This window comes from Ursus arctos, unplaced genomic scaffold (assembly GCF_023065955.2).
Source record: "Ursus arctos isolate Adak ecotype North America unplaced genomic scaffold, UrsArc2.0 scaffold_13, whole genome shotgun sequence".
In the NCBI taxonomy this organism is placed as follows: domain Eukaryota; kingdom Metazoa; phylum Chordata; class Mammalia; order Carnivora; family Ursidae; genus Ursus; species Ursus arctos.
In genome coordinates, this window is record NW_026622797.1 from 51,297,277 (window position 1) to 51,311,988 (window position 14,712).

The following is a 14,712-nucleotide window of genomic DNA, read 5'->3' on the forward strand; positions in this document are numbered from 1 at the left end:
ACGGACTAGCAGCACCAGCACTGCCTAGAAGCTTGTTAGAAATGCAGAATCTCAGGCCCCACCCCAGACTTCCTGAATCAGAATCTATATTTTAATAGTACCCCCAAGGTGACTGATTGCGCCTTAAATTTGAAGAGCAGCTGAGCAATGGCATCAACCTTAACTATGTATTGGAATCATCTGAGTACCTTCTAAAACTCCTGGTGCCTTGGTCCCACCCCCAGAGAATGATTTCATTGGTCTGGAGTAGAGAACAGACACAGGTCAATGGTGAAGAGGTGAAGTGACTGAATTACTCACTATTTTTTGGTGGAGAACAAGGATTAGACAATTTTTTGTCAAACCTTGGTACGGAGAGTGACTTGTTGGCATTGACATAATCAATCGACCAGTCATCTCCATCTTATTCTGTAACAGCAAATTTCAGCTCCTCATTTGTGATTTCAAAGGAGTCCTTCGAGGTGGCTGCTTCTCACCACAAGAGAATACACTCATGTCCACAGTCGGGCTGTCCTTGACAGTTTCTGCTGTAGGAAATAAACACTGAACAGTATGACAGCCCCTTGGAGGAATGGTTTCTGCTCTCTTTTCCAGCAGGATCCAGTGATTTTTGTGAGCTGAAAGCTCAGCACAGAGTGAGAAGAGCTTCGGAATCAGTCTCTGGATAGATGTTGGGAAGGCCCTGTCCACAGGCTTCTAGGGATTAGCAGCCTGGGAACTGTCCTCTCCCTGCATTCTGCACTCAGAGGGCTCATAGGTTGCAACTGTTCATACCTCTTGTGTTCCCACACTCATTGCCTGACACAGTCGTTTTCTGGGTGGCTCTACTGTAAGGGCGGAGTACAGAGCTGATCTCTGAATTTGACCCCAAAAATGAATCTTGTTCATGAACTTGAATCTGAAGTTCAGCCCCTTAGCTGCACAATAGAAAGATGTGGAAACATGAGAGTAGCAATGGTTACCCCGATGTCCAGGAAAAAATGGGGGCAAGTGGAGAGAGCATTTCCAGATTTTCCTTGACCAAACGGGCTCTGTCTTGCAGCTCAAGTCTCGGGTTCTTATGACTCCTTTAGCCCTCTCACCTCCGCGAAGCACACCGGAGCCCGACCTCAGCTCCATCCCTCAGGATGCAGCCACCATACCCAGCTTGGCGGCCCCACAGGCTCTCACAGGTAGGTCAGCTGAATGACCTCTAAAGCTGTGATGGCCAGCCCTCCATCTAGCAGTTATTTTGTGAACTGGAGAGCTGCCACTGAGATAGCTCTAATGAAGGATTTAGTTGTTAGCTGGACAGCCGGAGGACAACCAAATTCTCTGAGAACATTTGCTGAAGTGTCTCACAGATAGGATTACTTGAAACTTGATTTTCAATGCATCTCAGATGCAGCTGGTTGCCTTGGGGTGGGACTAGAAAGGGTGTTTTGGTGGCCCATTGTTTTCTTTTCAGAGCCACGTTTACTTTGCACCAAGCGTGAGCCTGCTTACCTTGAAGTGTTTCTGTCCCTGTGTTTGTGCTAAGATCTCTTAAGGGCCCTAACCTCCCTTAATCCCGCCTGGTGTGTCCAGTCCAGTCAGAGTAGAATTCACTCCAGTCTTGCTTATGGGGTGTCCACCAACAAACATTTCTATCATAAGAGTACCAGCAGTAGGATAGCCTCTCTCTTTCTCTCTCTCTCTCTCTCTCACACACACACACACACACACACACACACTGTCCCCCTCATCACAAGCCACCCCAACTCCCAACCCACTTGAATCCCTTCAGTTTCCCTCCCATTTGCTCTTAGGTAAAAACCAAATTTGTTTATGTGGCCAACAGAGCCCTGCAGTTCATTGCTCTCCTCTCAGTCTCTAGAGCCCCCCATAGGATTTCAGCATATTGCCTTCCCTCTATCTGGAATGATCTTCTCCCTGGTCACCCTTCTTGTCCCTTGCATATCAGTTCAGGCATACCATATCCAGATGGCCTTCACTGACCAGGGAAGTGAAGCACCTCCCCAGTGTGTCTTGAAGTGCCAGTCCCACATGGCTTCCTGTAGTGCTCTGAGAAGCTCCGCCTTCCTAGAGGGGCCCCAAGCTCTGTGAAGCCAGGGACCCTGTGAATCTGTAGGGCCTACCTAGCACAGTGCCCGGCATGAAGGTTCCTTATTGACTAGATTTCCTTAATCATCTGGGATGAGTACAAGAGAAGTGGAGTGGAAAGAGCACAGGTTTTGGCATCAGAAAGACTTCAGTCCAAATCCCTTTTGCACCCCTAATTACACTTTAGACTTTAGAGCTGCCATTGAACCGTTAAGCCTCATTTCTTCATTAGTTTCTTCATTAGTGAAGGAAGTAATCATATCCCACTCCCAGGCTTGTCTTGAGAATCAAACAAGATAAAGTATGCAAAGTGCCTGGAATAGAGTAGGTGCTCAATAAAAACTAACTTTCTTCACCTTTGTTGTTATTGTTTAATCCCTCCCATGTCCTATTGGTCTCTTCTTCAAGTCCCTTTTGAACACTTCTTTGCCCCTATGGCCCCCAAGGTAAGATCCTCATACCCTGGGATTGGGGTGGGGGTGGGATAGATGAGGAGTCATTGCCATAGGGAAGAAAATGTGACACCTACCATTAATATTTATTTGTATCTCATCCTTTAAAAATTTGTATTTCTTGGTTATGTTTTAAAATGTATGCAATATATTAAAACAGTCGAGAACATATATAACCTATAAATAAATAAACACATTTTGGGGCATGTGCTCAGATATACTGACTGGGTATATGACTTCAAAGGTGTGGAGACCATTGGTGGGGCTCACCTAAATGGGCAGCTGAGTATTTGATATCTCTCAGATTATGAATAGCGCTCCCTTTAGAACTTCATTGAGTATATAGTCTTTGGAGTAATCAGCATCATCTTAATTGTTTTATTCACTGAAAGTTAACAAAAAAAAAAAGGCAAACTTTACGTGTAGCTTAACAGCTCCTTTGGAGGAGGACGGAAGATTTTGTATGTGTACATGCCCAGTATGGAAACACTTTATACACACGGTCCACATAGACCTCCATAGTTGTCTGCAATTCTGATTTGAGTACATCGGAGGGGACCCACCTGCCTCTCTGCTTCCAGCCAAGAGGTTCACTTGAGAGCGAGCCCTGGAAGTTGGGGGTGATTGGCTCTTTTGCCTCTTGTACTCCTCAAGTTGGGACGAAATCAGTCCCACCTTTGTTTCTTTCAGCTTTCCCAAGGTGAGGGCCAAGGGGGCACGGCTGAGGCATCCCCCATGCACACAGGAACAGCCCCCTGGTCTGATGCGACCGATGCTGAGGGCAGTGCGTCTCTGTTTCCACAGTCTGCCTCTACATCAACAAGCAAGCCAATGCAGGGCCGTACCTGGAGAGGAGGAAGGTGCAGCAGCTCCCCGAGCACTTCGGGCCCGAGAGGCCATCGGCGGTCTTGCAGCAGGCCGTGCAAGCGTGCATCGACTGTGCCCACCAGCAGAAGCTGGTCTTCTCCCTGGTCAAACAGGGCTATGGTGGCGAGATGGTGTCAGGTAAGGCCCTGAGGTGGGTTGTATGAGGAGGGCGTGGGTGTCTTTCTAAAGAGGAAACAAGGCATAATCAGGCTTGAGGGGACAGTGGTTATGGCCGAGGTCTGACTTCCATCTGCTGGGTTCCAGGGGCCTTAAATGAGCCTGTGCGCTGGAGGCCTTTTTCTAGGCTTGAGGAGACGATGCTTCCTGATGTGGACAAGAAGACTGAAATTCTGAATCCTCTTTCACTACCCCTCACTTGCGGCTCATCAGCAAATCCTATTGCTCTAACTTCAAAATATATCTAGAATCCAGCCATGTTTCACCACTCACAGCAGCCACTGTGGTTCTTTAAAAATCGAAGTCAGATCATGCCCCCGCCCCCCGTCCTACACACTCAGTGGTTCTCTTGTCACTCAAAGAGAAGGCCCACATCCTTACGAGGACCCAGAGGCTCTAAGGGACCTGGCCTTGGCTACCTCTTTGATTTCCTGGTCACTTCTCTTGAGTCCTCTCTGCCGCAGCTATGGACCTTCTTACCGTTCCCTCTGCTATCTCCCACCATGCTCCTGCCTCGGGGTCTTTGTACCTGCTATTCCGTCTGGAATGCTCTTCCCTCAGCTATCCATGTGTGGCTTGCTCCTGGACTTTCTTCAGGTTTCCACTCAAATGGTGCCTTATCCAGGAGCCCTATTCTGACCACCTTGTCTAAAATATCCACCCTGGGAACTATCTATTCTCCTTCACTCTGCCTCATTCTTTCTCCATGGCACCTATCGCCATGCAGGGCGGTGGGGAAACTCATGTCCCAAGCGCCTCTCAAGGGCTGGGTTGTTGTCTTTTTAAAAAGATGCTTCAGGGTCAGTCCCTTCTCCCGTTGTCACCACAGTCCTCCAGTTTCAGCCCCACCCCAGCAGCTTCCATGGGGAATGGCAGCATCACCCCAGGTGAGAGGCAGAGTTGGGAGCTCTGCCCCCTTCCAATGTTTGCCTGTAGAGGCTCTTTCCACCATACCCTCTCTACAGAATTGTTGTCACCACGTGCCCTTAAGCCCTAGAGCACCAGGTCTTTGCAAGATGTCCTGACTCTGAGGGGACAGACTAGTGTCTTCTTTGGCCCAGCATCAAGGGCATGGCCTCCATAGCCCCAGGGAATAAGGAGAAGATTCCCCAGCCATGGGGGTGATGCAGATGACCCTACCAGCTCTCTAAGAGAGGGGAGGGGAGGAGGGGCCTCTAATGTCAGTGGGCATTTTATTTAACCCTAGATCCCCAGGGCTGGGAGGTGGGGAGGTTGTCCAAACACAGCTTCCCCAGCTGTGATTGGTTCTACCCACCTTCTGGAGCTCTGTCTGAGCAGGAAGCTGGGTCTGACTTGCTGGTAACCGATTAAAATAGAACTTGGCAAGGTCCAGGTGTGTGTGTCTGACCCAGGGTGACTTTTAAGAAAGTTTCGCAGAAGCAGAGACAGGAGGAAGAGGTACTGCACCGAGAGAGGCCAGGAGGAGGGTCTTGTTGTCAAGCCTTCTGAGAGCTCACTGGCCATTCTTCTCTTAATTTTTGTCTGAGAGCTAGGTTCTTAAACTTGGGCTGCCCCTCTAGGTTGAAGGCCTCGTCCTTTTCCTTGCTGAGTAGCAGGGCTCAAGACACAGACACGGTGCTAAGAGAAAGCTCCTCCTGTACTGTGTGCCCACCGTCTTGAGCAAATCTCATCTAACTGAGTTTGTTGCGGCCCCTCTCCCTAAGCTGGGAGAGCCAGCCCCATATTTCCTGCTCTCCTGCTCAGCCTTTCTGTGGCCTCAGGGGCCTCAGCAGTGGCAAGCTGGTGCCCAGCACCAGCACAAGCCTGGGCAGAGCCCTGCTGCCAACTTTCCCTTGGCCGAGGGATTCCCAGGGGGTCCAGAGCTGAGCACTTGGTCTTAGTGTCTTGGAGAATGCAGTAGCACTGGGGGACTCCTCGTGCAGCCTCCTTGAGGTTGCAAAGTGGCAACGTGGTCTTTCACATTCCTTTTTTTTTTTTAATGTTTTTTTATTATATTATGTTAGTCACCATACAGTACATCCCCGGTTTCCGATGTAAGGCTCGATGATTCATTAGTTGCGTATAACACCCAGTGCACCATGCAATACGTGCCCTCCTTACTACCCATCACCAGTCTATCCCATTCCCCCACCCCCTGCCCCTCTGAAGCCCTCAGTTTGTTTCTCATAGTCCATAGTCTCTCATGCTTCATTCCCCCTTCTGATTACCCCCCCTTTCTTTATCCCTTTCTTCCCCTACCAATCTTCCTAGTTCTTATGTTCCATAGATGAGAGAAATCATATGATAATTGTCTTTCTCTGCTTGACTTATTTCACTTAGCATTATCTCCTCCAGTGCCGTCCATGTTGCAGCAAATGTTGAGAATTCGTTCTTTCTGATAGCTGAGTAATATTCCATTGTATATATGGACCACAACTTCCTGATGGTGATAGGAAGCTCGGCGAGGCTGGGGTAGCACCAAGATGGCTCAGGGAGGGTCTCAAGGAGAAATAGTTAGACTCTCCCACTCTGTGCTTAGAGCCTAATCATTAAGGCACTGTTTTCCAAACATCCCCATGGACAACACAGAAAATGGTGACGTTGCTGCCGGCACAGTGGGCTAAAGGAACCAGACTGCCATGGGTGCGCCCAGGGCCACCCCGAAGGCTAAAGGAGCAGTATTGTCGTACCCCATAACCCTCGTGCTCTGCCTGAGCCACACTATCCGAGAGGGGGAGACCCTGTGGTGTCACAAATGCCACATCTGCTTCTAGAGATGGCCCTTCCAGGCACCTCCGGGAGCGTATGCACACTGATCTATGGGACACACCGATGACCCGACTCTCCTGCTGTGGGTTCAGTTTCATCACACTTGGTCTTCTAAGATATTGGAGGTCAACAGCAATGCTCACACTAAGAGGCAGTTTCCAGAGTGTCTGAGTGGCTAGGATAAACCCCTTAGCGAGCCTGTGGGCAGCTCTCTGCCGGCTCTCCCAAACAGAGTCACCCGGAGTATTAACGTCACAGGCAAGTGCCACTTAGAAGCCACATGAGCTGGAAAAACTGCTACGCCCTCCTCTCAGTTTCCTCATCTGTAACATGGGATAATAACCTCTTGTCTACTGTCCCCACAGGATAGTCAGGAGGCCTGAATGAGGTGATGGATATGAATGCTCTTGTCAAACTATAAAGAGCTATACACACAAAAAATGGATTCTTTCGATTCCTAATTAAAATATTTTGTTTTGTTTTAGTTCTAAGATCAAAAGTAGCTCTGGCATTGCCCCCGCCCCAGGCCCTGCCGTGTGCCTGTCTTTGGGAGATGAAACATGAAAAACAGGGCTGCACTCTAGGTGTTGACAATGAGTGGCTGAGGCCTGGGTGGGAGCGAAATGTCCTCTTAGGGTCTGCTCCTGTGTTCCTCACAGTGAGGGAGCTTCATGGGGTGAGAGAGGCTGCGAGGACAATTACAGGAAGGAACATGCTGGAAGAAACATGTTTCTTCTAAATTCTGGTAACCCTGTAGACATCGAAGTTCACCTAGAATCACTATGGAGAGATTATTGTTCTTTTTAAAGACTCCTCCCCAGAAGAGAGAAAGAACCCTGAATTCTGTGATGCTGGAGCAGAGCTAGAGACCTCAGCATGAACTCAGGCTTATTTGGATCTATCTATCTACCTAGATCTGGACCTACCTATAAATCTATTGATTGACCTAGCTCTATGCATCTCTCCCTGTATGTGTGTGTGTATAGACAGAGACACAATCGTAACAGGATTGTATACATGCATATATTTCTTAGCTCTCTCCACTGAAAAGACTCAGAGCTACTGACACCCCAGTAGCAATGAACATAGCCAGGGCCCAAAGCTTGGTTTCTAAATATCACTCTTTAGTAACAAGGAACCGGGGCTGTTGGAGAAATGGCTGATATTAAGGCAGGGACAGGGAAAATACAAGATGAATCTGAAACATATTGAAGTTTCAGTAACCAAAAAGTTGCTTTAAAAAAATGGGGGCATGTCATAGGGACACAGGACACTGAAAGTCCCAAAGACAGAAGATGGAACAATTTGAGCAGAAAAATAAATAACACAGTATTGGATAACCTACAGTACAAAATAAATATATTGTGTCTAAACCAATATCAATAAATCATGGAAGGAAGGAAGGAAGGAAGGACGGACGGAAGGACGAACAGTTCTTTCTTTTAGAAGAATTCCAGATGATAAAGAGACTCTTCCCTCCTCAGGAGGTAGAACTTAATCCCTCCACTGCCCTTGAGTGTGGGCACGAGCTTTTGACTTGTTCCAAGGAATGGAATATGGAAAGTACTGTGGAGAAATACGGCAAACCCCATCTGGCCAAGTGATGAAGGCTGACAACCCAGTGATGTCATGTGGACATCACGCACCCCGATCCGATGCGATGAGAGGGGCACTTCACTTCTTCCCCCCAAAACCTTAACCCCAGTCAGATCATGAGAAAAACATCAGACAAACCCAAACTGAGGGACATTTTACAAAATACCTGACCAGTACTCTTCAAAACTGTCAAAATTATGCAAAACAAGGCAAGACTGGGAACCAGTCCCAAACCAGAGGAGACTAAGGAGACATGACAACGAAACCCAAAACCCGGGGTGGGCTCCCGGAGGAGATCCTGGAACACAAAGAAGGCATGGAGTGAGATCCGAATAAAGCTTAGTTAAAAACAAAGCACAACTGGGGGCGCCTGGGAGGCAGTGTTGTTGGGCGTCTGCCTTCGGCTCAGGGCGTGATCCCGGGTTGTGGGATCGAGCCCCACATCGGGCTCCTCCGCTGGGAGCCTGCTTCTTCCTCTCCTACTCCCCCTGCTTGTGTTCCCTCTCTCGCTGGCTGTCTCTGTCAAATAAATAAATAAATAATCTTTAAAAACGAAAACCAAAACAAAGCACAACTGAACAGACAGAAACCTCCTCCGTGGACCTGTGGCTCTCTTGTGTCCCACTCTAAGTTGCGGTCTCTGTGGCTTTGCAGTCTCGGCATCGTTCGATGGCAAGCAGCACCTGCGGAGCCTGCCTGTGGTGAACAGCGTCGGGTACGTGCTCCGCTTCCTCGCCAAGCTGTGCCGAAGCCTCTTGTGTGATGACCTCTTCAGCCACCAGCCCTTCCCCAGGGGCTCCAGTGGCTCCGGGGAAGCCCAGGAGAAGAAGGAAGGCAGGATGGAGTCAGGTAGGCTTTGTCCGTCTGTCTTCCCTGTGCCTGAGGTGGTCCCAGGTGTCCCTGCCCTCCTGGGAGCTCCTGAGAGTGCTCCTGCTGGAGGCTCCCAGGCTGCCTCTCTGCCCCCCACCCCCACCCCGGGAGGGGTCAGGGCCGGCGGGACTGAGGGTACCTAGACAGTCCCCACCCAGGCTGCAGAGGGAAGGGATTGCTCCAGCTACTGAGAGCTGATGTTATAGCTTTCAGGCTTATGTTACTAGAATTTAGACAACGAGACCACATCACGTATCATGAATTATTTTCTTCACTCTCCTCTAATTTAGACTTTTGGGCACTTATCCATCATTGTTGAGTCATTGAAAGACTACGGCACTAAGGAACAAATCCTGAAGAAACTCCGGCTAAGAAATAGATTATGTTGGTCTTGCCTGGGGGCCTCAGGTACCCACCCATGTCAATAAACAGTGTCTCTTGCTGGGATTTGACCAGGCCGGTAATCAAATAGGTTTTCCAGTAAGAGTTAGTGTTTCTTTCTCATCACAGGATGGAAAGTGATCCAGGGGCTGAGGGCCTTTTGTTGCAGAGTAGCTCAGCGTGGAAAAGCCGGTGGCAAGGTCAGTAAGGGCACAGAAGGGCCACACGTGGTGTGCCCAAGGGGCTAGATAGCTCCGCTTAGCAGCCCTGAGGTATGGACTTATAAAAAAGTTGAACGTGACTCTAGGCTCTGGATTCCAGGTTCCCACAGAGATGTTGCCTCTTTTCTTTCTCTGGAAGCAGTATTGTTGATATAAAAAGAGAACAGAGCCGGTGAAACTGGAATCTAGTCATTATGTCATTCTACAAACATTTGTTGAACACTCTTCGATTCCAAGCACCGTGTGAGACCTTGTGTTGTGATAACACAAATACACGAGCTTGGGAAAGTTTTTGAGGTATTGAGTGACCACTACAGATAATGGAAAATGAATACATCTGCAGGTATGTGCTTACAGATAGGCTGAGAGCCTTCAACAGAAAGATGTTATAGTAAGAGTGGCTATATTTTAAGCTTAAGAGGACAGCAGGGAAGGATAAATCTAGATTCTTAGCATAGATTTTTTTTTTTAAGATACTGTCAAGAACCCTGTTTACAATTTTACATTAATCTCTCTGAGACCTGGGAAACAGGAAAAATTTGGCCTTTACAATGAAAGCTACGTAATTAAATATAGTCTATGTGAGCAGATACTATATACATTTGTGGGTTTTGTTTTTGTTTTGTTTTGTTTGTTTTTGATATCTCTATATGTGCAAGCTTGGGAAAATCTTTTCTTCTCTCCGGGCCTCCATTTCCTAAATAAGGTGTCGGGGTTGCTCGTGCACAGTGCTCCTTCTGGTTCCGACAGCATGACTCCGGCCTCTCTTGTAAGCCTTAGCTGACTCGGGAACATATCCTAAAGCTAATGTGTCTTCTAGTGAATCTGGTAATGAGACTGGCAGAATGGTCTGATTTTACTAGCAATCCACTGATCACTGTTACACTGAACAAGCAATGACCCATAGGACATAATCATAAAGCCCCATAATTCATGTCTCTCTTTCTTCTTTAAATATATCCTGTGGGACCACTACATTCCTATCCATGGATGAAATTTTGGACAGATCTTGTAACTTTTCTTGGTCTTTTCAGGTAACAAAACATTCTCTAGTCAATAATTAATATATCTAGAGCGGTGTAATAATCAAACTTTAAATTTCACTCAAAGATATAACTACTCCCCATTCCCAGTTCAGACCTGCTTCAGGCCAGTTGGCTTCTCTCCACCTCACACCTAACCTTGTGTTTTTGCCTCCTCCCATATCTAGCTAATAATGATTTCGAATCCTTTGTGACTAGAGTGAGGGAAGGAGGAGAGGCAAGAGGCAGGAGTTTTTACCTGACTAATCCTGCTGTGAGTTGGCATCCTACTCCCAAGTTCTGGCAGGTGTTTAAAGCTGATTTTACATCCTCTGGGCTCTTACATGGGCACTTAGGTGATCCTGCCATCTCTCGCCTGCACTTTCCCTGGCATGGACAAACTCAGTTCTTCTCTGACCGGTTACCTGGTCACTTACAATTCCTGCCACAGCCCCACATCTGCAGGTAAATCTCTAGCTTCCTTCTGCAGAGGCCCCCTTGTGCCACCAGACAGTCCCACAGAAAGAATCTAAGACGATCTTACTCTTTTTTAGAGAGTAGGGAGGGAGGAGAAGAGGGGCTGAGGGAGAGGGAGAGAGAGAATCCCAAGCAGGCTCCACACGGGGCTCCATCTCACAACCCTGAGATCATGAGCTGAGCTGAAATCAAGAGTCAGATGCTTAACCAACTGAGCCACCCAGGCGCCCCAAAGATCTCACTTTAGATCTCTCTTCTGATGGCCCACATCTGGTCCCTGACAAACACCACAACCCTTTGCCCAAACAAACTCTGGGCACGGAGGCTGCACCTTGCAAGCACCTTCCTTTGTTCTGCCATTGGAGTAGCCAGGCTTTTGGATTTCCCGTGGGAATCAAACAATAATCATTGTGTCTCTCAAGCTCCAGGGACAGATATCAAGCTAGTCTCATGGCCACATTGAAGCCCTTGGGAATACACTAGACAGTTCTCTCCATAATCCTCTTCTAGTCAATCTGTTCTCAACGTCTGCATTTCTTTTGCAGGCTGGATGTAGGTGTCACCTATAGGTATAAAACTAGCTTTCCACCATCTTTTCTTTTTCTTTCTTTCTTCTTTCTTTCTTTCTTTCTTTCTTTCTTTCTTTCTCCTTTCTTTCTTCTTTCTTTCTTTCTTTCTTTCTTTCTTTCTTTCTTTCTCCTTTCTTTCTTTCTTTCTTTCTTCTTTCTTTCTTTCTTTCTTTCTTATTTCTTTCTTTCTTTCTTTCTTTCTTTCTTTCTTTCTCCTTTCTTTCTTTCTTTCTTTCTTCTTTCTTTCTTTCTTTCTTTCTTTCTTTCTCCTTTCTTTCTTTCTCCTTTCTTTCTTTCTTCTTTCTTTCTTTCTTTCTCCTTTCTTTCTTTCTTTCTTTCTCCTTTCTTTCTTTCTTTCTTTCTCCTTTCTTTCTTTCTTTCTTTCTTTCTTCTTTCTTTCTTTCTTTCTTTCTTTCTCCTTTCTTTCTTTCTTTCTTTCTTCTTTCTTTCTTTCTTTCTTTCTTTCTTTCTTTCTTTCTCCTTTCTTTCTTTCTTTCTCCTTTCTTTCTTTCTTTCTTTCTTTCTTTCTCCTTTCTTTCTTTCTTTCTTTCTTTCTTTCTTTCTTTCTCCTTTCTTTCTTTCTCCTTTCTTTCTTTCTTTCTTTCTTTCTTTCTTTCTTTCTTTCTTTCTCTCTCTCTCTCTCTCTCTCTCTCTCTCTCTTTCGCAATAGCTGCTCACTTCACTTTACCTTGGGGGATCTGTTGTCTTGCAGCCTCAGCCAAAACTGAAACTAAAATGGTTTCATTTTAACATCCTGTCCCAGGAGCCCCCCTTCAACTTTCCTAAAGTGATTATTAAGGAAACTCTTGCCTTGGTTTCTACCGTATTCTCTCCCAAGCTCACCATGCTGGAGGAAGTTCCAGAGTTTTCCTGGGAGAAGTGTCGCTGCCTCACTTCTTCCCTTGACTGAGATGGTTATTTCTACCCAAAAGCTGCTTTCCTTCCTAATTGGCCTGGCTCAGGAAGCAATGACTCGAATTGTCTTCATGAGCCCTTCCCTAGCCCATGGCTGATTTGAAAAAATGAATTGCTCCAAATCACCCAACCTTGTGGACATTGCTGCGCGTGCCCTAGGTGCTGCGGAACCGAGTGCAGTAGGTCTCACGTGTCTGGGAGCCTCAGGGAAAGTGCAAGAAGCAGTAGCCTCTAAGTGGCCTCTTGCCACATGTCTTTCCCACCAGTGTGCCATGGAGCCTAAAATGACACCAGTGGAGAGTTTGCCTTTAGATCGAGACATCGCCTCTTTAGGATTGCCTTGTCAAATTTCCCTTAAAGGGTAACACATCAAATTATTATCACTTCAAATGAAGATTTAGCTTATCACCCCCTTTTCCACTATTGTGGCAAAAAGGGCACGTATAAGAGGCAACGATGGAGGCCTTTGTTGATTGTAGAGTCCAGATCCCTCCAGAGGACCACGTCGTTCCTAAACATGACTGCACAATCTTGAGCTCATTTGCCCAGGTGGTTCTCTGCCCCAGTGCTGCTCGGTTAAAGCTGTAATCTAGTAGGCTTGAGCCACACAGTTGCAGGGTTTGTCAACGCTCATTAGAGCATTTCCAGAAGACAGTTAATCAGACGATAAGAAAAGGAAAAACCATGACATGTAAAGAGCTATCAAAGAAACGAGGTTTGTGGTAAAAAAAAAATGGATGTTTTGGGGGAAGACATCGTTTTCTGATCCGGTATATGACAGCAGGTCACGTGGATTTGTTCTTGGTGGTTCTGGTGGTAGATTTAATTAAACGTAAGGTCTTGCCACTCAAACTCTGATCAGGAGCACCCTCATCAGCTGAGAAAGGCAGAAGTTCAGAGGCTCCCTCCACACTCGCCAACAAGAGACCCCAGGTGTTTTGAAGACACATTATAGTTTGAGAAGCGTGGATTTAAGGACCACTCTGCCAGGTAGAGAGCTTGGCAGCTGGAGAGCCAGGTGAAACTCTTACAAGATAGCTCCCTTAGGGGTCAGGTGGGTTGTATTCGTAAGGAACTTTGAAAAGTCAAAGCCATGGAAGTAGAAGGGGCTGCTTGAATGGTAGTGATCTCCCCGTTACTGGTGACAAGTGCAGATGCCCGCTTGTGAGGGCCATGAGGGGCAACCGGTAACCCAGAGGAGAAGGAGGAGGGGGATGTCACAGCTGGAGGTGGCAGAGGCTAGCTCTGGGCAGCAGGTGCCCCAGGAGCCCCAGCAAGGGCCCCCCGGAGGTGAGAGCGAGGATACCAAGACAGAGCGGCTCACGCTGGAACAGAGAGGGCACCTTCCGCATCCCTTCCTCAGAGCTTTCCTGTGATCTTTCTCCTATGTCTGGGGAAAACCAGACTACCTGCTCAGCTGCCCGAATCCAGTCTGGAAGGTAAAGTTCCTGGCTCGAAATCAGGAACTCCGGTCATTTCCCTTTAATTCTGTTACCTGACAGCCACGTGGTGTGTGTTTTAGGCAGTAGGGCAGCCTGGGTGCTTCAGGGGGATGCAGGCGGAAACATGGCTTTGAAAACGTTTGTGGTTCTATCAGAAGCCATGCGACGATCACAGGGAAATTTTACCTTCCCTTTGAATATTGAAAAGAAAAGCCCTCAATTATAGATAAACGTTAGCCAGTGTTTTCCAAGCTTTAATGTGCTCCGGAGCCAGCTGGCGTCCTGTTAAAGCGCAGATGCGGCCGCGGGGCTGGCGCGGGCCAGAGAGGCCCCGTGGAACAGGCGCGCAGGTGGGTCGGCGCTGCTGCGGGTCGGCGGCCACACTTTGAGGGACGAAGCGTGGGCTGGCAGAGTCCTGCTCGCCTAGGGAAATGGAGAATTTATTTCGGGTTTTCAGTAAAATAAGTCTATTTGCACGAGGACGATGCCCTCCTCCCCCCGTACAAGTGTTGCCACCGAAGATGATCCGGTGCCCTTGGAGAGGAGAGGGCGGAGTGGTCAGGCGAGGTGGCAGGTATGCAAATCCAGGCGAGAAAGAGGAGGTTTGCTGCACTGGTGAGAAGGGTGAAAGAAAGCCAAGAACGACGACAGGCCTTGGACACCTTCCACAGCAGGGTCCCTGCCGTCCTTTAGGCTTCCCCGAATCTCGAGATGTCCCTCTGCTCTCCCAGCCCCTAGTTTACACATCCTCGGTGGCACGTAATTTTGCCTTATATTGCAAGAATCTGGGTCCAGCTCTCATCTCCTCGCTGGATAGACGTGGGGGCAGGGCCGCGTAGTAACCCGGCAGAGCCTGAGAGGTAACGAGTCTGCGGCAGATATTTATGACTTGACTTCTGTGCAACACAACA

General features: G+C 47.8%; 1 protein-coding gene across 1 annotated transcript in view; it reads left to right on the plus strand.

Moving 5' to 3' along the window:
• Window positions 1-14,712, plus strand: part of SCML4 (Scm polycomb group protein like 4) — a 113,365-nt gene that overhangs the window by 66,155 nt on the left and 32,498 nt on the right. Inside the window, exons 3-5 of the mRNA XM_026511696.4 lie at window positions 1,043-1,172; window positions 3,339-3,539; window positions 8,559-8,753. Of these exons, the coding sequence (XP_026367481.2) occupies window positions 1,043-1,172; window positions 3,339-3,539; window positions 8,559-8,753 (526 nt within the window). The remainder of the gene's footprint in view (window positions 1-1,042; window positions 1,173-3,338; window positions 3,540-8,558; window positions 8,754-14,712) is intronic.